We start from the raw sequence: 22,703 nt of genomic DNA, 5'->3' as shown, positions 1-22,703 counted from the left end.
CTCGTAGACACCATGGTCTTCATTGGGGATTTGGTCTTTTACGGATCTAACGAGATTGGACAATTTGGAGTGAGTGGTGAAGATGGTTTTGATATTAAGAGGAATAAGAGTTCTACTGATCTTGTCAGTGACACCTTTAATAAAAGGTAGAAAGATTTTGGGTTGATCCGGCGGCAAGGTTTCTTTTTTGGATGGAATGGGGTTTAGAAGTTTTTGAATGCTTCTATTGATTTGGGTTTTGTGGTAGCCGTTTTGTAGGAGTGTTTGTCTTATTGAATTGATTTCGGATGACCTGTGATTGTTGTCGCTAAGTCTTATGGAACGGGAAATAAGAGTGTTGATGACTGAATTAAGTTGGGCGGGGTGATGATGTGACTGGGCATTGAGATAGCGGTTTGTATGAGTGGGTTTCCGGTACACGGAATAGGAAAACTGTGAGGTGGATTTTTCTGAATAAGAACATCAAGGAATGGCAAAGACGCTTCAGACTTAACTTCCATCGTGAATTGAATGCTGGGATGTATTCCATTCAGGTGGGAGAGGAAGAGATCTAATGTGTCTTTACCATGGGGCCAAATGACAAAGGTGTCATCAACGTACCGTAACCAGCAGGTGGGTTTGAGATTTGACGAGGACAAGGCTACTGTTTCGAAATGTTCCATGTATATATCTGCTATTACGGGAGAGAGGGGCGATCCCATTGGGGCACCTTTGATTTGACGATAGAAACGATTTTGGAACGTGAAATATGTATTAGACATGCAGTGTTTTATAAGAGATAATGTGTCTTGGGGAATTTGATGTTTAGAGTCCAAGATGGAAATGGTTTCATCGATGGGAATGTTGGTGAATAAAGAGACAATGTCAAAACTGACTAGTATGTCTGAGGGCGAAATAGAAAAGTTTTTCAGAAGATCAATGAAATGAAAAGAGTTTTTGACAAAGGACGAGGCGTTTTCGGCTAATGGTTGTAAGGATGAAGCGAGATGTTTTGCCAATTTCTGAGTGGGGCAGTTGTATGCACTGACGATAGGTCTTAGGGGAACATTGGGCTTATGGATTTTTGGAAGGCCGTATATCTTTGGAATTCGGGATGATTTTTCTCTGGGTATAAGAGATTTTTTGAGGTCTGGAGATAGAGTAGACTTATTTATAATGTATTTGGTCGTTTTTTCTAGATATGTGGTTGGATCATTTGGGACATGTTTGTATTCTGTGGAATTCAGAAGTTCGGACATTTTGTCGAAATAGTTAGAAGAGTTGAGAATGACGGTGGCATTACCTTTGTCGGCCGGAAGGATGACGATGTCAGGGTTGTTGTAAAGTTCTTTGAGGGCACGTCTTTCTGAAAGACTGATATTTGAAGGTGGCGGTTTGGAAGTACGGAGAATTCTGGCGATATCTTGTCTGGCAACTTCGGCTTGGTCGGAAGGAAGATGGGAAATAGCTTCCTCAGTTTGACAAATAATTTTCTCAGTTGGAATGGAAAGAGGAGTGACAGAGAAATTGAAGCCTTTTGACAGAGCTTTGGTAGCTGAATCGGATATGTGAATATCTGAGAAATTATGGACAACAGTAGAAGGTTGTTGATTTGAAATTTTAAATTCTCAACGCGGTTCTTCCCGAGAACTCAGTAATTTTCATTCATCTGACCGCGGAAACTTATCCGAACATATATATATATATATATATATATATATATATATATATATATATATATATATATATATATATATATATATATATATATATATATATATATTATATATATATATATATATATATATATATATATATATATATATATATATATATATATATATATTTATATATATAATCAATAACCCTTCTACCCTAAGGTGTTGGGTGTAAAGTCTCTTTATAGGTTTCAAATACAAACTTCCTCCATTTCTTCTTGTTGCTTGAGAATTTCTTCGCTTGCTTCTTGGTGACTCCTCTCCTGTCTAGGAAGGCGGCAATTTCATCATCCCAGGTCTTCATGGGTCTGCCCCTCGGTCTTTTCAAGGTTCTTCTCGCTTCCCACACTTTTTTCACTTGGCTTTTTTTATCCATCCTTACCATGTGGCCGTACCATCTCAGTTGGGCTTCTTCGATTTTCTTCTCTATTGATTGGACTTTAAGGCGTTCTCTTATTTCATCGTTCCGTATCCTGTCCATTCTAGTCACCCCTAGTACTCTTTTTAGATACTTTATTGAAATACTTTGCAGTTTATTTTTTAGTCTGGTGGTGAGCGTCCAGCTTTCACATCCAAATGTTAAAATAGGTACAAAAACTGTGTTGTAGATAGCTATCTTTGCTTTTTGGGATACTTCTTTTTTCGATAGGAATGTGCTCTTAATTGCGTAGTATATCCGGGAAGCGTTTGCTATTCGATTGTTTATCTCTGCTTCTTGTGTACCCCTACTCTCTAGTTGCAGTCCTAGGTATTTGAAGGTTTCGACTTGTTCTAAAGTATAGTTATTGATTTTAATGTTTGTATGTTGGTATGTTTTCTCATATACCATGACCTTGGTTTTACTTTCATTAATTCTCAGGTTACGTTTTTCAAGTTTATCTCTCCAAATCTGGAGGTTTCTCTTAAGTGCGTCCTTGTTTCTTCCAAATACGACGAGGTCATCTGCAAATGCGCACTCCGCTATCTGTATCATTTCCAGGTTTCTATGCCCAACAAATATTCTCGATGTTTCTTCTCTAGTTTCCTTCATTACATCATCTAGTACAATATTCAACAGAATGGAGCCTAGTACACCTCCTTGTCGTAAGCCATCATTGACTTTAATCTCTTCTGATTCCATATTATCTGTTCTTACTCTGTTTCTTGTGTTCTTGTATAGGCTCATAATAGCTTTTCTGAGTTTGCTGTCTACTTCTCTGTTTCTTAGGCTTTTGTCTATTTCGGTTCGCGGGGTTCTATCAAATGCTTTTTCGATGTCTATGAAGGCTTGGTATAGTTCCGTGCTTGTATTTCGTGCATTTTGTATTAGATGCTTGAGTGTAAAAACATGGTCATGGATGCTTCTTCCCTTCCTGAAACCGCTCTATGACTGCTCCGGCTTATGGTCTACTTCTTGTAATAGTCTTTTCTTCAGTAGTCGTTCGTAAACTTTGGAAGGGATATTCAGGAGAGTTATACCTCTGTAGTTGCTGCATTCTCATCTGTCACCTTTTTTGAAAATGGGTAGAATAACGCCCACTTTCCAGTCTTTTGGGATCTTGTTCTCATTACATGCTTTATTGCAAACTTTTCTAAGCATTTCATTTCCATTTTCTCCCATATTTTTTAGCATTTCCGCAGTTATCTTATCATAGCCAGCTGCTTTTCCTCTTTTGAGCCTAAGTATTATTTCTCTTATTTCTTCTATTGTTATTTCGTTTTGGTTTGGGTTCTCATATGACTTTTCTTCAGTGTTGTCTATTTCAATATTATAGTCTTTTTGAGTCAAAAGGTCTTCGAAATATTCCTGTTCATAATATTTTCGTTCTCGCAGAGGATGTGGCCATCTTTGTTTTTAATTTGTTTTGGTGTTTGTTGTCTGTTCTATGTTCTTAGGCTTCTCAGAGTTTTGTAAAATAGTTTTTGGTTAGTGTGGTAGTCCTTCTCCAGCTTATTCCCAAAATCCTCCCAGCTCTTCTTTTTTGCTTTAATCACCATGTCTTTTACTTTTGCCCTCTGTTGCTTATATTTTTGATAGCTTTCTGCATTCTGGTTCCCTAGATATTTCTTCCACGCTAACTTCTTGGATTTGACTTCTTCTTTTATTTCATTACTCCACCAATTCGTACATTGTCTGTTTTTATTGATTTTAGCTATTCCGCAGTTTTGTTTGCCCCCATCTAGGAGGGATTCTTTAAGTTTTTGCCAAGTTTCTTCTAAGCCATAGTTCTGCTTTAAGTGCTTTTGTAGACTATTATTCACATAGCTTTTGTATTTCTGTGCTATTTTGTTATCTGCTAACTTGTATGACCTAATAACTGCCTTGGTGAGGTTTCTTGGGGTTATGTCTCTTTTTATTGGTACCTTCTGCGTGCGTTTTTGTTCCACACCGATATTAGTTCGGGATACTACCAGATAATGGTCGCTATATATTTCTGCTCCCCTTCTGACTCTGACTTCTTTAATACATTGTCTTAAGGGTCTGTTTACCAATACATAGTCAATAATGGACTTTTCTCCTCTACTCTTGACTTCTCTGGTATATTTGTGCACATCTTTGTGTTGAAAAAACGAATTCATAATTATCAGGTCATTCTCTCTACAAAAGTCTATAATTCGTTGACCATTATTGTTTCTTACTTGTTCTCCGTGTTGTCCTAGTACATCCGAGGATTCTTGGTCTTTTACGCCTACTCTACCATTGAGATCGCCAATTATTATTATGTTACTTTCTCTGCTATCTATGATCTCCGTCGCCTTTTCCCAAAAAATGTCCGTTTGGTCCATATATAACAAAGATGTTGACTGGTTTCTTCTCTTCGGTTGTCATTCTAATTTTTAGGATCCTTTCGGTAATACATTCCCAATATATAATGCTACTAGTCAAGTTTCTATTGATGAGACAACCAACTCCTTCACGTGATCTTTCTGACGAGGGTGCTCCACTGAGTTTTAAAAAATGGCCATTTTCCAGAAACTGTGTAATGTTACCTTTTCTTTTGGTCTCTGTGATTCCTAGTATGTCTATTTTAGCCTTATTAAATTCTTCTACAAGTTCAGCCTCCTTGCCGTTGAGACGTTCCTACGTTCTTACGCTCTTACGTTCCATGTTACTATTGTCCATATTTCAGGTATTCTGGTTTTTTGAGTTGCCGTTGTTTTCACACTTTTAGTCTCATTGATTGCAGTTGCTTTGTGTATTTGTAAGCGTTTCTCATCTTCCTTCTTTTTTAAGTTTCCATACTGGTCTTTGTATAGTGCTTTACTACTACTCATGTCCTTGTTCATTGTCTGTTTCGTCGTCGTTTTTCCATTGCCGTTTTTTATTAGTTTTTTGGTTTGTCTATCTTATTTTCTTTATTATTCCATTTCCATTCTTCCTTATTTACCCACAATTTATTTATGCCAATCTTTACGTCGTTGCCTTTATCTACGTCGTTGCCTTTATCTGTCTCTTCTCGTGCAATCATTCTTATAGTTTATTGTATTTCTCTTTCTTTCATTGTGGTGTCGTTGTTGATATATATTTTTTCTTCCTTGTGGTTTTTTAGCTTGTACTTGTTCTTCATGACTTTGATTTTTGCTTCCTGATCTTCTAGTTCGATCGGACAGATTTTTGTTCCCAACTTGTATGCATCTTTGATTTTGACCTCAATTCCCATATATGTTTTGAATATATTCAGCATCGCCTCTTTTATTACTCTTTGATCATAGGTATCTATTAATTCAACACTACATTGTTTTTCCTCCTTTGTTTTTCCATAAATTCCATATTTTCTTTGATTTCTTTCAATTCCTCTTTGATTTCTTTGTTTTCTTGTTTTAGGTCTTTGTTTTTTTTCTTTAACTTTTTATTATCTTCGATGAGCTGTTCTATTGCTTCTTTACTGCTCTTTTGGTCGTTCTTTATCTCTGTGACATCTTTTGCCAACTTGTTCATCATTTCAATTATGGTATCTAGTTTTGATTCATGCTTATTCCGTGGTGAGTTTGTTGAGAGCTTTCTATTCTTCGTATGCTCTCCTCTTTCTTCATCTTTGATGTCATCCTCCCTCATTTTTCTTTTTAGTCCGTCGTCCGTTACTGAGCTAGCGCTCTCCCAATCTTTTCCTTTCTTCAAAAACTTTTTCATTATTCGGCGCCAAGCTCTATCTTCCACCTCAACGGTCCAGAGAAAACAGTGTCTACCGTTTATTTATTACAACCAGCTAAAATATTGTCGCCTGGGATATTTTGCTCACAGTGGCAACGTCGCATAAAAATTGGTGAAGACTTCAGTGAATGTTTTGCTTTTTATCGTGCTTATCAGTTAACCTCTTCGGTGTATTTTGGTTAATTCCTTATAATTATTTCACTGACTCACCTTTTAGAAGTCCACTTTTTATACTGCTGATTAGTTTTTAACTTTGTTTTGCACTCTAACTAATTTTGATTGTTTATTTCTCGTTGTACCTTTCGATAAATCAGGTTAATTACAGCCGAAACAACAAACGTATTTATCTAATCGCTACCACGTTGCCAAAGTAATGATACACAATTAAATTCAGTAATTTCATAGGAAGAAAAGCTGTTTTTGAGCAACCCCTAAAGTTAGGTGGCCTAACCACAACCAAGAAAATCAAAGGACGCTCCTTTACCCAGGACATCCAAAGTAACGATCAGTACAAGCCTCCCCATTCGTAAGTCATACGATACGGAGAAGTGGTCGCACTGTTCAATGGAAAACATATGTTTCTAGGGGATGGGTTGTACGCGCGCGCGTGTGTGTATGTGGCAAACTGAAAGTACGGAGAAAGTATATAGGAGAGTTCGTTGATAATCAAAGAGGAGAAGCGAACAAAAAAGATAAGAAATACGAATTAGAACCAGACATAACAAAATGTTAAGTATAGCACACTTAAAGAAATAAAAACTAGTAAAGCCATTTTCCAAGCAGATATTTAAACACGGTGGAGAGCAAATCGTCAAATTGGTGCAAAAAGTAGTTTATACAATTTGGTCTGGGAAGCAAATGCCTTAAAATTATTGGAGCTTAAGCTTAATATGCCCTTTACATAAAAATGAGAACCAACTAAAATGTAATAATTACCGTGGAATAATTCTCCTGGACCCACCATAAAAGATATTTTTAAACTTCTTGCATGAGAAATTAAAGCCTTGTACGGAATTTCTATCAGCAGTAAATATTCAGAACGACTCGTCAACCCCATTAGATAAAGTTGACGAAATATATAGAAAGTTTAGACAAGGATACGTGCTGGCGTGTCAGATGTTTAAAATAGCCTTAGAAAAAGTCGTATGAGAAACTAATGTAGATAGCGGGGGGACTATATTTTAATAGATCAGTTCAAATTCTAGCATATGCTGACGACGTGGACATTATAACAAGAACCAGACTGAGAACCACAAAAATCCTAATAGAACTAGTAGCAGCAACAGAACGAATGGGATTACATATAAATCAAAATAAAACCAAATCCATACTATCTAACACAAAACTCGAGAGAGTCAATAACTAAAACTTCTAAGCGGCCAATGAGTGCTTATATCTATGGACATCGGTTAACTCCAATAATAACAGATTAGGAGAAATAAAAAGCTTAACCGTCTGCAGTAGGTAGGGCATGTAGATTAGCATTAGGCACCTGCACAGCCGGTGGGAATAAGAAGACGAAGCAAACCAAAGCTAAGGTGAATAGACAAGGTAACACAGAATGCTAAGAAGATCGTTGTTGCCAATTGGAAAATCCAAGCAAGAAACAAAGCAGAATAAAGCAGAAATCTTGAGAATGAACAAAGAAGAGCTGTAGTACAGTGATGATAATGATAAAAGCCATTGTTCCAAGTAACTTTTAAGCAAAGTTGCTTCATATATATATTTTCGTCGATAAACATGCATATGACTCAATAAACAGGGCACATTTATACAAAATATTAATTGAATTTGAAATACCGTCCAAACTTGTTAGGCTCATCCGAATGACGATGACGGAGACAGTGGCTCAGGTACAGATACAACGTGAGATGATATATCCATTTCAAATAACACAAGGAATAAAATGGGGTGATGGGCTGGCACCAACAGCGTTTTATTTAGTACTGTAATATGTAGTTAGAAAAACGGCAGAAGGTAGAAATAACACACTTATCAATCAATCAGTTCAACTGGTAGCATATGGAGATGGCAACAGTAAAAAATATGTATACGAAACTTTAGTTACTTGCTAAATAAATAGGCATATCAGTAAACATATAAAGGCTTAAATCCTAGCACAAAGTCAATCGTAGAGAGCAACACGACCCTAAGAGTAAACATCACAGAGGACAACATTGACGACGCAAAGCTTAGCAGAAAAATCATCGTTAGCCAATATGGCATACTTTACTATGACCCAGATATTTAAATCACGTGACGTACATCGAAGGACTAAAATACGAATGTACAAGACCATAATCCGACCGATATTAAGCTAAGGATGTAAAACGTATGAAGGAAGAAAACAGACTTCCAATAAAAACTGTTGAATGTAAGAATCAGGGGAAGAGACCGAATGGAAGACCAAGAATGCGATGGAAGAATTATGTAGATGAGTACGCAAAAAATCTTCTTGGTAGTCGGTCTAGAGGAGAATGGCTACAGACTGTAATGATTAAAGGTGAGCACCAAGTTCACAGAATGGAGACCAAGAACTCGTTTGAGACTGTGTCAAGCACTTTAACTGTCCCAGTAGTGTGTTCGTACAGTTCAAATTTGACTCTGTACAATACTTTGCGCTAGTCTATAAAACAAATGTCTTCTTCTTCTTCCTCCTTTTCTGCTTGTTTATTGGTGGAATAATACCTCTATAGAAGGATGTCACTCCATCTTTTGCGCAGTCGTTCAATACTTCTTCTGCCGATTGGTAACTTATCTCTTGCTATTTTGACGACACGGGCCTCCTTCATTCTGCTTATGTGGTTATTCCATTCTTTTTTCTATTTTGTGTCCATTCATTTATACACTGTATGTTACATTGTCTTCTAATGCCTTTACTTCTCTTTCGCTTTCTCAGCGTATTTCCTGTAATTCTTCTTAGTACTCTCATCTCTGCAGTTTCCAGTAGCCTTTGCGTTGTGGCTGTGTCGGGTCGTGTTTCTAAAGCATATGTCATTATTGATCTTACACTGGCTTTATAAATTCTTGACTTCACTCAGTGTTAATATGTCTGTTTCGCCATATAGTATTATTAAGGCATTCTGCCAGCCAATTTTCTTTTTGTACTTGATCTCTCACTTCTTTGTCCAGGTCTCCATAGCTATAAAGTGTAATTTTCAGGTATTTTATTTCCATTACTTGTTCAACACTGATGCCACCAATTTCTATTTTACATCTAGTTGATTCTTTGCTGACTACTATTGTTTTAGTTTTCTGAGATGAGATTGTCATATTAAATTATTTTGCTCTTATGTTAAATCTGTGGACCAGTCTTTGCAGACTTTCTTCATCTTGGGCTATTAATATTGCGTCGTCTGCGTAACAGAGTATTTTTATTTATTTTTTTCCCATTCTGTATCCTCTTCCTTAGTTAATACTTTTGATGATTTCATACATGATCAAATTGAAGAGCGTAGGACTCAATGAATCCCCTTGTCTTATTCCGCTAACTATTTCTATAGGCTCTGTAAGTTGTTCATCTATTCTGATTTTTATTTTGTTGTTTTGGTAGATGTTTTCGATAGTTTTTATAATATTTAGGGGAACTCCATTATACAGAAGATTGATTACATCTTTGAGTCTTACTCTGTCAAACGCTTTCTTTAGGTCAATCAGATACAGAAATGCTGGTCTATTATACTCTAGTGATTTCTCATTAATTTGCTTTATAACGAATATTAAATCCGTACACGATTTTTAACTACGAAAACCCTGTTGTTCATCTGATAAACTTATCCTCTAATTAATTTATTAGCACTTGTAAAATTTTAGTTGAAAGTTTTAGCGTAGTATTTAAGAAGTTTATACCACTGTAGTTTTCTAGTTGTTTTTTTATCTTGTATAAAACAAATGTATAGCGGGATATTAAATTCCATAGATTTTTCTATTATTTGTCTTATGTTCAGAAGATGTTCTCGAGTAAATTTGATAAATCCAGTTTGCTCTTGGGGTATTTCTCGTTATAGGAACGTTTTAAGTCTCTCATTGATTATATGTAGCATTATTTGGCAGGCATGTGAGATAAGAGAGATGGTTCTATAGTTATCGCATTTATGGAAGCTGCATTTTTTATGATTTGTCGGTATTGTAGATTTTGTTCCGGTTTCTTCTGTAGCTTTAAGCATTTCTACTGTTATCATATCTGGACCTGGTGCTTTGTCATTCTTAAGTTTACTGATCGCCAGTATTATTTCATTCTCGAGTACGTTAGGTTCTTCTTCGATTTCTTCAGGAATTTGGCAAACAACTTCCTGGAATTCATCATCTTTATATAGATCCCGGCAATATAATTTCTCTGCTATATTTTCTCTGTTGGTTCTTAGAGTTCCTGTGTGGTCTTCAACGTCCCAAGCTCTGGCTTTAATGTCTCTTGTTATGTGTCGTATTTTTCTAGATAGATCCCTTGGCTGATTGTTTTGATTGTTCAAATCACCATATTTTAAAAATTTAGCACTGAAAACATTTTGTACAGATGTAAACAATCCTTACTGCGAATGACCTTAGACAAAGTCTTATAAAAATGTATAGCTTACGATAACCATAGACGTCAAGTTTAATATGAACTTACTTAAAAATCAAAAAGTTAAAGACAGAATACCATAAAAACATTTTAACCGACAAATTTCTCAAATTTCGAACGCAAATTTTAATAAAAATTCTACTACAACCAACAATAGGAAGAATAAGTTCAACTTAATACTTGTATCTCCTCCAACAAAACACTACAAAAACCCGACCAATAAGTACCAAAACTCAAATCAACCTTAAACATCACAAAAAACACTAAAAAACAATACGAACAGAAGCACAACAACGTTGAATCAGAGAACTGCCCTTAACCCCTTGAAAATTATCACGAAACACAATACTATAATCCCCAAGAGACAGAATACTATGATGAAATTGACAATACCCAAGAGTTTCCCTAAGAAGAAAATTTTCGCAACACCTCATTACAAGAACAATCTCCACACCAACTGATTAATATTAAAATCCATTTAAGACACCCATTTTTTATACTTATTACCTAAAAGTCGACCAAAAATTCTCACCGATACAAGGGAATCTGATACAATCATTCCACCCAAAACTTCAAACTTATTTAACCCCCAACATATTTATAAAAAATACTTTAAGCGCTTACATCAATGAAAAAAGACCAAATATTTAGATAAAATCAAAATTCCCCTACTTAAAGAATTAAATATAGCTGATTTCACCAATATGAACACCGCTGACTGGAGCTAAGACATTGTATTAGACCATATTATGTACTACTTTAAACCAACCTAATGCACAAAAACTTACCATAGTATCAAAAGATGATCCACTACACATAATTGCAGAAATTCCTGGTCAAATTCAGTTGTTTGGTAGAGGATCCACGGACCGAGGCGACGCAGAATAGATCAACAACACTGCTTATATTCCTCTTCAGTCTACAGTCTACAGTCTTTCAGTATTCCTCTGTATACTGAAACAAATCTTAATATTATTCTTTGTCAATCTCCAAGAAATCATCTTTGCGATAGAAGCAATTAAATAGATTTTCTGTTATCAAATATATTTCTCTGATTCTAAAGTATAAAATGTCAATTTTAAATAGCTATGTTAGATATGGAAAGAATATTATGAGAAAAAATTTGATACCGAACTAATAAAGGAAGACAATGTAATAAATGAAGGCAAAGAAAATATAGAGCTAGAGCAAATAAGTCGAGAAAAAGTAATGGAAGGACTATCAAATATAAAAATAGGCAAGGTAGGTGGAAATGATGAAATTGAACCAGAAATGGTAAAATAAAAGGGAGAACAAGAAATAAACTAGCTATGGAAAATATATAAAGAAAAATGGAAAAAACTAACAATCCCTAAAGACTGATAGAACACGATCATCGCGTCAATACATAAAAAAGGAGAATATGTAAAGGATAAAATGTCAATTTTAAATAGCTATGTTAGCTATGGAAAGAATATTATGAGAAAAAATTTGATACCGAACTAATAAAGGAAGATGTTAAGTTCCTCCACATATATTCTCAGTTTTTATTAATAATTTTTATTATTTTATTTTTATATTTTAATTCTTTACTTAACGTGTGTGTATGTCTTGTCATCGTAAATTAATACGGACCTGTACAGTCCCCCCCTAGTCTTAAGGGAGCAAGCTACGGGACGACACGCATTTTCAATCTGAGTTTAGATATAGTCCTGTATAAATCGGCGCGTTAAACACTCCAGTATTTTGTGTAACCTTGACCACGCGACCCTTTTGAGAAGATTTCTGTTCCCGAACCAGCCCAGTGCACTGAGGAAGAAGAAGAAGTATACATCAACATCACAGGTACCGTAATTTGATTGTATACACACATAGTATTTATATTAATTGATAAATTTACATATAACTTATTTTCATATTAAAATTAAGCCAGCACCTAAATAAACAATTATGAGTGAGTGCTTCTCTTATAGAACTTAACACATTCATTTGGTCCTTCAGGTCCGCATTAAAATTAGTTTAAAGTAATTTATTCAATTAAAAACGTGATCAAATTATATAAAATTTTAAAAATATACTGCATAGCTTCTCTCAAAATTCGTTTAAAATCATTGAAAAAATTCCACTAGCGGTACACATCTGGCAACGGATGCGATAATCCCAAGCAAGGTCTCTACCTGATCTATTGTTAAATCGAAGTACAGCCGTTGAAACTTTCCAAAAACACGTTCAATTTCTGTTACAATCTACAATTTAGAATTCTTTAAATACAAGGGGTTATATGATTATATATTTATTTTATATAACTTAGGAAATTAAAAAAACGCAATATTAATTGAACACTGGTTTTAAAAATATTTTATGCGTATATTTCTAGTTACAATTAAATAAATATATTTTGGATTTTGTTTAAATAATACTTGGAGTGTTTTTTTGTTTGCTCGATTATACATACTCATATATAATAAATATTTATTCTTACTGATACTTATTTAGTTTCATAACTTTAAAAGTATTACATATATTACATATACGAGTGCATACTGAATTTATTGAGATCATTCTTTAAAGGTTCTTTGTGTTACATAAATTTCTTTTTCTATATATACAACAATGTCTTCCAGAAATTCAAATAGAATTGTTCGTTTGCGTGCATTGAGAAACGTTGACATTTGTAAGATTAAACAAATGGAAAAGCTGGCAGATGAAGTGTTGGTTGATGCTTCATTAATTCCAGGGTTTCTCTTTGCTGCAAAAGATTACGAAGCGATCAATAATAGTTTCAATAACCAGCATACTGAATTAATTAATTTAATTGTTGTCGAGGAAGACGCAAATTTGGATACGGAAGAAATAATTAGGTTTGAATTTGCCAATAGTATTAATAAAATAGCTTCTCTTTATTTTAAACATAATTCTTTATTAAACAATACTTCTAGTGGAACTCAAAATGTGTCCGCTGATCCACATATTAGATCAAAAACTAACGTGAATCTTCCTAAACTAAATTTAAGTATATTTGCGGGCGATATTACAGATTTCCCCACATTTATAGATTTATATAATGCTCTTGTACATAATAATTCTGATCTTTCTAATATAGAAAAGTTTAGTTATCTTCTGCAATCACTTAAGGGAGTACCTTACAATTTAATTAAAAGCATTAAGCTGCAAGATTCTAATTATATAATTGTTTACAACACCTTAATTGATCGCTATGAAGGTAAACGAGACTTATCTAGAGCATTATGGAAAAATATTCAAAATGCCAGTGTGGTTAAAACTGATGATCCTGTTTCACTTAGAAAATTATTAGATATTTTCAATGAAAACTTAGCCTCTTTAGAAAAATTACTTTTTTCTCCCGCTCAATGGGACTTTATTCTAATGAATTTACTGATGGACAAATTGGATGTAGAAACAGTTAGAGCTTTCGAATTACACTTTGCTTCAAAAAATGTACCTTCCTATGAGGAAGTTTATAAGTTCGCATTGCAGCGTTGCACTTCATTGGAGTCATATAAAAGACAAGTCAGCAAAAATGTTAAATCTATTAATTCCGATACTTCTAATAACGTAAGGTATTCATCTCGTCAACTTCTACATTTTTGACCAGTTCTGTCAAAAATAAGTGTCTATTTTGTGGTTCGGATCATGCTTTATTTAAATGCAATCAATTTCTTGCTGAATCACCTCAAAAACGTTTTGACTTTGTTAAACAGAATAAATGTTGTATAAACTGCTTGTCTAAAACTCATGTTACGATCAAATGCCTTTCATCCAAAAGATGTACACATTGTAATAAAAAACATCATACTGCTCTTCATTTTAATAATCTCAATGCGAATGATCATTCTTCTTCTTCTTCTCACAACGAGGTTGCTAGTTCATCTAACGATCCTATGCCCTCTGTTTCCGCCTTATCAAATACTTTGACAAATAATGTCTTGCTAGCTACAGCTACAATCTATGTTCTCGATAGTTTTGGTAAAGCCTTGAAAGTTAGAGCCTTATTAGACAGTGCGTCTCAAGCTAACTTGATTAGTAAAGAATGTGCAGACAAATTAAGTCTCCCTAAATTCAATGCGGCTTTATCGATACAAGGTGTTGATAGAATGTGCACCCCAGCCAAATCAGGCGTAAAATTGAACATTTCTTCGTCTTATGACATAAACTTTCATTGCGAGATAGATGCAATAATTCTTCCTCAAATCTGTCAAAATATGCCAACTGTTCCAATTTCTTTAGACAACTTGCCGTATCTTCAACATTTAAGGTTGGCTGATAAAATGGCAAATATTCCAGGTATAGTTGATGTTCTATTAGGAGCAAATATCTTTTCTTACATCTTAACAGGAGGAATTATTAAAACCCGTAATGATCAGCTTTCAGCTCTTGAAACAAGTTTCGGTTATGTTTTGATGGGAAATATTCCACCTACAAATATAACAAATATTCATTCCTTTTTTACGTCATTTTCTGCTAATGATTCTGAGCAATTAGATGCGACATTAAAACAATTCTGGGCCATTGAGGAAGTACCAGAAATAAATCTTATTCTCCGGAAGACTCATTCTGTGAGAAGCTGTATACTCATACCACTTATAGAAATTCCGAGGGCAGATTTGTAGTAAAGCTGCCTTTCAAAAACGAAATACCTTCTTTTGGCGACACAAAACGTTTAGCCTTACAAATATTTAGTTCTTTAGAGAGCAGATTTGCCAAAAATGAATCACTTAAGATTCAATATTCAAGCTTTATCAAAAGGTTCATAGATAATCATTATTTAAATCCTATTCAGCCAAGTACGGCAATAAATAATGCTTATTATCTACCACACCATTGTATTTACAAGGAGTCCAGTACTACTCCATTGAGCGTTGTGTTTGATGCTTCCGCACACGCCCCTAACTTTCCGTCTTTAAACGATACGTTATATTCAGGTCCAAAATTACAAAATGATCTTGTAAATTTATTGCTTAAATTCAGGTTTTATAAATATGTCTTTACTGCAGATATTAAATCCATGTTTACTCAGATTCTTATTGCTCCTGAGCAACAAGATTTCAAAGAATACTTTGGCGTTTTTCGGAACAGGAATCTATTGCTGAATACGAACTTACTCGGGTTACTTTCGGTGTGTCGAGCTCACCATATCTTGCAATTCGTACTCTACGGCAACTAGCACTCGACGAACCGGACTTACCTGTGGCCTCATCTTTACTCCTAAAAGATACTTACGTAGATGATGTGGTGACAGGAAAGGATTCTTTAGAAAATAGTGTTCTTGCTATAAAAGAATTAATATCTTTATTGAAACGTGGTGGATTTGAGTTACGAAAATGGGCAAGTAATGCCCCTCAGTTATTCTATCTCGCTAATATTCCTTTGGATCATATTCTGCAACAGTCTTTTTCATTTGACTTAGATCAATCTTCGTTGAACGTATTAGGACTTGGATGGAATCCATCATCTGATGATTTCTTTTACAAAATTTTACCTCTTCAAGCTTCCTGTACAAAGCGAAATCTCTTATCCCAAATAGCTCGCATATTCGATCCTTACGGTATTCTTAATCCTGTCACTTTGATAGTGAAGACTATTATTCAACGTCTTTGGCTACTTAATTTAGATTGGGATGCAACTCCACCTTTGGAAATTACTTCAAGGTGGGAACAATTTAAAATTGAACTGTCTATACTGTCTAAGTTTACTATACCTCGTCATATTTCTTTAAATGCAATTATTTCCTGTGAGCTTCATGGCTTTTGCGACGCTTCTTTACGTGGATCTTCTGCTGTTACATACCTTCGTGTGTGTTATGATACAGGAGTCATCAAAACTTATTTTCTTTTAGCCCGAACAAAGGTATCTCCTACCAGGGTGCAAACTATTCCTCGTCTCGAGCTCAATGCAGCAGTAATTCTTAGCAAATTATTATCTTACATACTGCAGACTCTCACTATACCGTTTAGTAGAATTTACGCATGGTCAGATTCGACTGTTGTTCTTCATTGGATTAATTCACAGCCATATAAATGGAAAACTTTCGTCAGTAACAGAATTTCTTATATTCAAGACAGGATAGCTTCAAAACACTGGCGATATATTCCTTCTTCATTAAATAGTGCGGATCACGGATCCCGTGGACTTTTCCCTGAGGATTTCTTAAATACTCCTGCTTGGTGGGTGGGTCCGGAGTTTCTTCGCACTACTGAAGATAACTGGTCATTCTTCTTGACCGATTCTATCAAACATAACTTAGAATTGAAACAGAAAAGTTGTCTTTTGTCTTTTCCATCTGATGAATTTGTCGATAATCTCTGTAATCGATTTTCTTCCTTTTCAAAATTAAAACGTATCTTTTCCTATGTTCTTAGATTTGTCGGTAACCTAAAATCAGTCAATCAACGAACAGTTGGAAAGCTTTCTATTCAGGAACAAAGTAACGCCACTAATCAACTAATTAGATTAGTGCAACAAAGATATTTGAAGGAGGAAATAGAAAAGGTTAAAGGTAATTCTATAAAATTCAAATATTTGAAAAAATTAAATCCCTTCTTTGATTCACATGATCTCCTAAGAGTGGGCGGAAGACTTAGCCAGTCAGAATTAGCGTATGACAAGCGCTTTCCTCTTCTTTTACCTTCTAAAGATAATTTTATCAAATTACTTATTTCGGAAATTCATATTGTACATCTACATGCAGGCATTCAAGGTACGCACTTCGCCTTGTCACAAAACTTTTGGATAATTTCATCCAAACGTGTTATTCGTAGTGTTCTTTCAAAATGTCTTTCCTGTTGGAGACTAAAACCTCAAAATTATCAGCCACCTATGGGGGCTCTTCCCGACCTACGGATATCCAAGGCCAAACCATTTTTTTGCGTTGGCGTCGACTTTGGCGGTCCTTTTCTGATACGAGCCAATAAGCTTAAAAATGCTAAACGAACGAAAGCCTATATTTGCCTATTTGTATGCTTTGCCACTAAGGCTTTGCACTTAGAATTGGTATCTAAACTTAGTACCGAGGCATTTTTAGCCTCATTCAGACGTTTTATAGCACGCCGAGGACGTTGCTCTGTTGTCTATTCTGATTGCGGAACAAATTTTGTAGGAGCAAAATCCTATTTAGAAGACATTAAGTCACATTTTGATAAAAACGACGTCAATACATGGCATTTAAATCCTCCGGCAGCTTCCCATTTTGGTGGATTGTTTGAAGCGGGTATAAAAAGCGTAAAAACGCATGTGTCTAGAGTCATAGGCGAACAGGTTTTAACCTATGAAGAATTCAATACATTACTCATACAAATAGAGGCTGTCTTAAATAGCCGTCCCTTATGTCCTGTCAGTAATGATCCAAATGATTTTTCAGTGTTAACACCTGGTCATTTTCTTACACTAGAGCCTTTAAAGATAATTCCCGATCGGGATTACAGTGATGTTCATTTAAATAGACTAAGTCGTTGGCAATTGCTGCAACGATTACATGCAGACTTCGAGCGTTCATCAACGCTCGAAGTGGCATAAAAATGAGAGTAATCCTAATATAGGTACACTCGTACTAATACGTAATGAGACCAAGCCTCCCTTACAATGGCAAATGGGTCGAATTAAAACTTTAATTTTCGGTCAAGATGATATTGCTCGCGTAGCTATCGTACAAACCGCGAAAGGTGAACTTAGGCGACCTTTGGTTAAGCTATGCCCTTTGCCTTATATTGACTAAAAATGCAAACATGCATTTTGGTGGGTGGGAATGTTACGTCCCTCCACATATATTCTCAGTTTTTATTAATAATTTTTATTATATTATTTTTATATTTTAATTCTTTACTTAACGTGTGTGTATGTCTTGTCATCGTAAATTAATACGGACCTGTACAGTCCCCCCTAGTCTTAAGGGAGCAAGCTACGGGACGACACGCATTTTCAATCTGAGATATCTTCTTCTTCTTAAGGTGCCATGCATTTCTGCGTAGGCGTCCACCGTACATCGTCTTGTCAGGTGAGATGTTAAATATTCTGGATTAAATAATTCTGTTTTTAGCAGCATTGCGAAGCATTTCATAGCTGTGGATTCCTGTCCATTGTCGAATATTGCGCAGCCATGACATTTTTTTACGTCCGAGACCTCTCCTACCCTCTATTTTCCCTTCGAGTATCAGTTGCTGAAAAGTGTATCGTTCTCCTCGTATAATGTGCCCCAAGTATGCAGTCTTCTTACTTTTTACATTACAATTAAAAAGTTCCCTATCCTGTAAGCCCGCTCTTCTGAGTACTTCCTCATTTCTGACCCTGTCCTAGAGTTTAGATATAGTCCTGTATAAATCGGCGCGTTAAACACTCCAGTATTTTGTGTAACCTTGACCACGCGACCCTTTTGAGAAGATTTCTGTTCCCGAACCAGCCCAGTGCACTGAGGAAGAAGAAGAAGTATACATCAACATCACAGGTACCGTAATTTGATTGCATACACACATAGTATTTATATTAATGGATAAATTTACATATAACTTATTTTCATATTAAAATTAAGCCAGCACCTAAACAAACAATTATGAGTGAGTGCTTCTCTCATAGAACTTAACTACATTCAGAAGACAATGTAATAAATGAAGGCGAAGAAAATATAGAGCTAGAGCAAATAACTAGAGAAAAAGTAATAGAAGAACTATCAAATATAAAAATAGACAAGGCAGATGGAGATGATAAAATTGAACCAGAAATGGTAAAATACAAGGGAGAACAAGAAATAAACTGGCTATGAAAATATATAAAGAAAAGTGGAAAAAACTAACAAGTATAGTCACGAGGAGAAAACTAGTATTAGCATTTATAGACCTAAGAACAGAATTGGACACGAAATAAATACAAATTATAGTAAAATTCGTGAGGAAAATAATGGTACCAAATACATTTTGGTAGCAAAAGAAGAGTAAAGATAACAGGGGAAAGATCGGAAAAATTCAATTGAAAGACATTTATTAAACAAAGAGATAGTCTCAGTCCTTTGCTGTTCATAATAGTAATTAACGAATTGATTAAAAATACTAGAGTAAGAACCTACCAACTACAGACAATAATAGGACACCATAGATTACCACCCATAATAATAGTGTCGTTAATGTATGTCGACGACATAGTATTAATAGCAGATTCCAAGATTAAAATGCGAAAACTAATGGATATATGGATAGAATAAATAGAAGAACTAAAAATGGAAATAAACGAGGAAAAAAGTTAAGATAGTGAAAATCAGCGGCAAAGGAGATGAGGAAGATAATACAATGAAAATAAAGTGTAAAAACTCTTTACAACTTACAACTTACGTATACGGGGGAAGTATAATTACTAACGACGGAAAAATAGACTGGGAAATAAGAAAAGAGCACAGAAATCAAGCAAGTTATACTATACGTTAACCCCAATACTGGGAAAAGGGTAACTTACATGACAGACAAGGGTAAAAATATATAACACAATAGTGATATCGACTGTGCTTAATGCAAGTGAAAACTGAACAATTCTGGAAAACACAGAGCAGGATAAATGCAATGTAGATGAGGCACCTAAGAAAAATAGTTGGAAAAACAAAATGGGACAGATTAATCAACGAGACTATTAGGAGAATGGCCAACCAAGAACCAATAATGAATAAAATAGCCAAGAGACAAATGAATGCTATGGGCATCTGATGAGGATCTATCCCAATAGAATTACAAAAAAAGTATACGAAGCAAAGACTATCGTAAAAAAAGAGGCAGACCAAAAAAAATGGATACAGTCAGTAGTAGAGGTGGGAAAAGTTAAAGAAAAATCACTCAAGGAATTAAATATAATGTCAAAAAATGGAAAAGATTGAAAGAGAAGGGCGAATGAAAAGAAAAATAGTTAGCCCAAATCAGACACCCTGAATACACAAGCTAAAATTTGTCTACCTTTATAGCATCATCCGATATATTAATTGAATTTCTACTACGCCAAAATCCTTCTGATGTTCAAGCATTCGTACTGAAAGCAAATATCCTTTCTCAAATGAAAGGTGAACCAAGAGGGTACATTAATTTCTCAAACAAAACTGTCTGGACAGATGTTCGTCCAGCACTATTAGCTAAATATGGCGACAGGAGATCTGAGGAAATCCTAGTCACACTCACACAACTAACTACAATAATTCAAAAACCTCACGAAACCTAGGAGGAATAGTATCAAAGAAAAACTATTCATTTAAACGGCTTGTTACAACAATATTTCCTTAGATAATAATTCGGGACAGGACTTTTCAAATCACAATATTTTAAAAATTTAGCATTTTAAATATTCGCATATTAGTTGACAAATAGAGCGTCCTATTTTAATTTAATTTAATTTGTATTGTATTTGTTTGTAGTATTTTGTTCTTTATTCTGTTTTATTTTAATATGTTTTATGTTATACATAATTTTATGTTTTTTTCATTATTAGATATTATTATTATTATGTATGATAATGTCGGCCCGTGCAAAAACATACAGGTATGCTGAACGATAAGAAGTATTTACTTCAAAAAACAAAACAATTCAGTCTAACTCGCCATTCGTGTGCAAAGTAAATAAATGTGAAGATAACCAATGCTTTAGTGATTTTAATCCATAGAGATGTAATTGTTTGTAGGGGAAAATGAAGGCAGAGGTATAAAAAAACTTTTACTTCTGAAAGGCCGGTCAAAGTCAGAAATATTAAGTTAATAATAAAATATAAATAAATATCAATCGATAGTAAATTTAATTACATAAAAAATATTAACTAATTCAGAAATAATAATATAATATTATAAAATTAATTATATAAACGAAATAAGATGTTTAAAATAAAATTTGAGTATAGTTTGAGATACTTAAAATTATACATCGCAGATTATTCAAGCTATGCGAAGAGAAAATACAAGACACACAGTTTGGATTCATGAAAGGCGTAGGTACGAGAGATGAACTGTTTAGTGTACAGGTATTATTCTAAAAATGCAGAGATATGACTAGTGATATCTACACCTGCTTTGTGGAATACCAAAAAGTATTTGACACAGTTCAACACCGAAAAATGATGGACTTTCTAACAAAAGCCCAAATAGATGATAAAGACCGGAGTATAATACAAAATTTGTACAGGAACTTATCAGCAACAATAAGAACAAACCTTGAAGATAAACCGACGGAAGCGATCCAGATTCTGCCAGGCGTTAGACAAGGATGTATACCTTAACTTATATTATTCAACCTATATTCAGAGAAAATACTTAGTGAAGCTTTGGAAAATTGCGAACATGGAATCCTTTTATGTGAAGAACGCCTAAACAGCATCCGCTATCCAGTTGACACCGTTATTTTTGCAGACAGTTTAAACAGTTTACAACAACTAATAAACAAAGTAAATTAAGTAAGTGAAAGATTTGACGTCCAACTGCCTATCAAGAATACACCAGTGGACCGAATAAAATAGTTTACCTATTATCTATCTTGGAATAATAGTAAACGAATAATAGGATCACTCACAAGAAGTAAAATGTATAATAGAGAAGGCTAGGAATGCACTTAACAACACAAGAAAGTTAGAATATCTCGGACACATAATGAGAAACGGCACTAAATGCAGATTACTGAAAATAATCCTTCAAGGCAAAATATTCGGAAAGCGAGGAATTGGGAGAAGAAGAATATTATGGTTACAAACCAGAGGAAATGGTTCTCCACAACAACAACTAATCTATTTAAAGCATCACTTAATAAAATAATTATAGCCAGAATGATCGCCAATATTCAAAATGAATAGGACCAAAAGATGAAGAATGGTTTGAGATGAATTTATTAATAACTAACGTTAAATATGTACTCTTCCAACTATGTATTTCGTGAAGCTAATTAAATGAAATTTTAATAATGTTTTCTAACGGACTCCCATTTTTCGACGTTTGTTAAACGTCATTTTATATAAAACATTTTGAATTTACAATTAAACAAAATAAGAGTCGTTAATAGATATATATATATATATATATATATATATATATATATATATATATATAAGCTAATTAAATGAAATTTTAATAATGTTTTCTAACGGACTCCCATTTTTCGACGTTTGTTAAACGTCATTTTATATAAAACATTTTGAATTTACAATTAAACAAAATAAGAGTCGTTAATAGATATATATATATATATATATATATATATATATATATATATATATATATATATATATATATATATTGTTATGATGTGTTTTTTGTTTGAATGATGAGCAATGAGTATTTTTAATAATATAATATATAGGGTTTTTATCGCGGTTC

The 22,703-nt window shown here is 34.3% G+C and overlaps 1 protein-coding gene across 1 annotated transcript; it reads right to left on the bottom strand.

The window, feature by feature from the left end:
- Positions 1-3,560: 3,560 nt before the first annotated feature.
- On the bottom strand, positions 3,561-4,463 carry LOC140452756 (uncharacterized). The gene has a single exon (XM_072547082.1). The coding sequence runs from the start codon at positions 4,461-4,463 to the stop codon at positions 3,561-3,563; it is 903 nt and encodes a 300-aa protein (XP_072403183.1).
- Between the last annotated feature and the right edge of the window lie 18,240 nt (positions 4,464-22,703).

This window comes from Diabrotica undecimpunctata, chromosome 11 (genome assembly GCF_040954645.1).
Source record: "Diabrotica undecimpunctata isolate CICGRU chromosome 11, icDiaUnde3, whole genome shotgun sequence".
Taxonomy (NCBI): domain Eukaryota; kingdom Metazoa; phylum Arthropoda; class Insecta; order Coleoptera; family Chrysomelidae; genus Diabrotica; species Diabrotica undecimpunctata.
This window is presented reverse-complemented; position numbering and strand designations above follow the sequence as displayed.

Excerpts from the sequence above, each read along its gene's own strand:
- LOC140452756 (XM_072547082.1), bottom strand. The coding sequence starts at position 4,463 with ATGGACCAAACGGACATTTTTTGGGAAAAGGCGACGGAGATCATAGAT.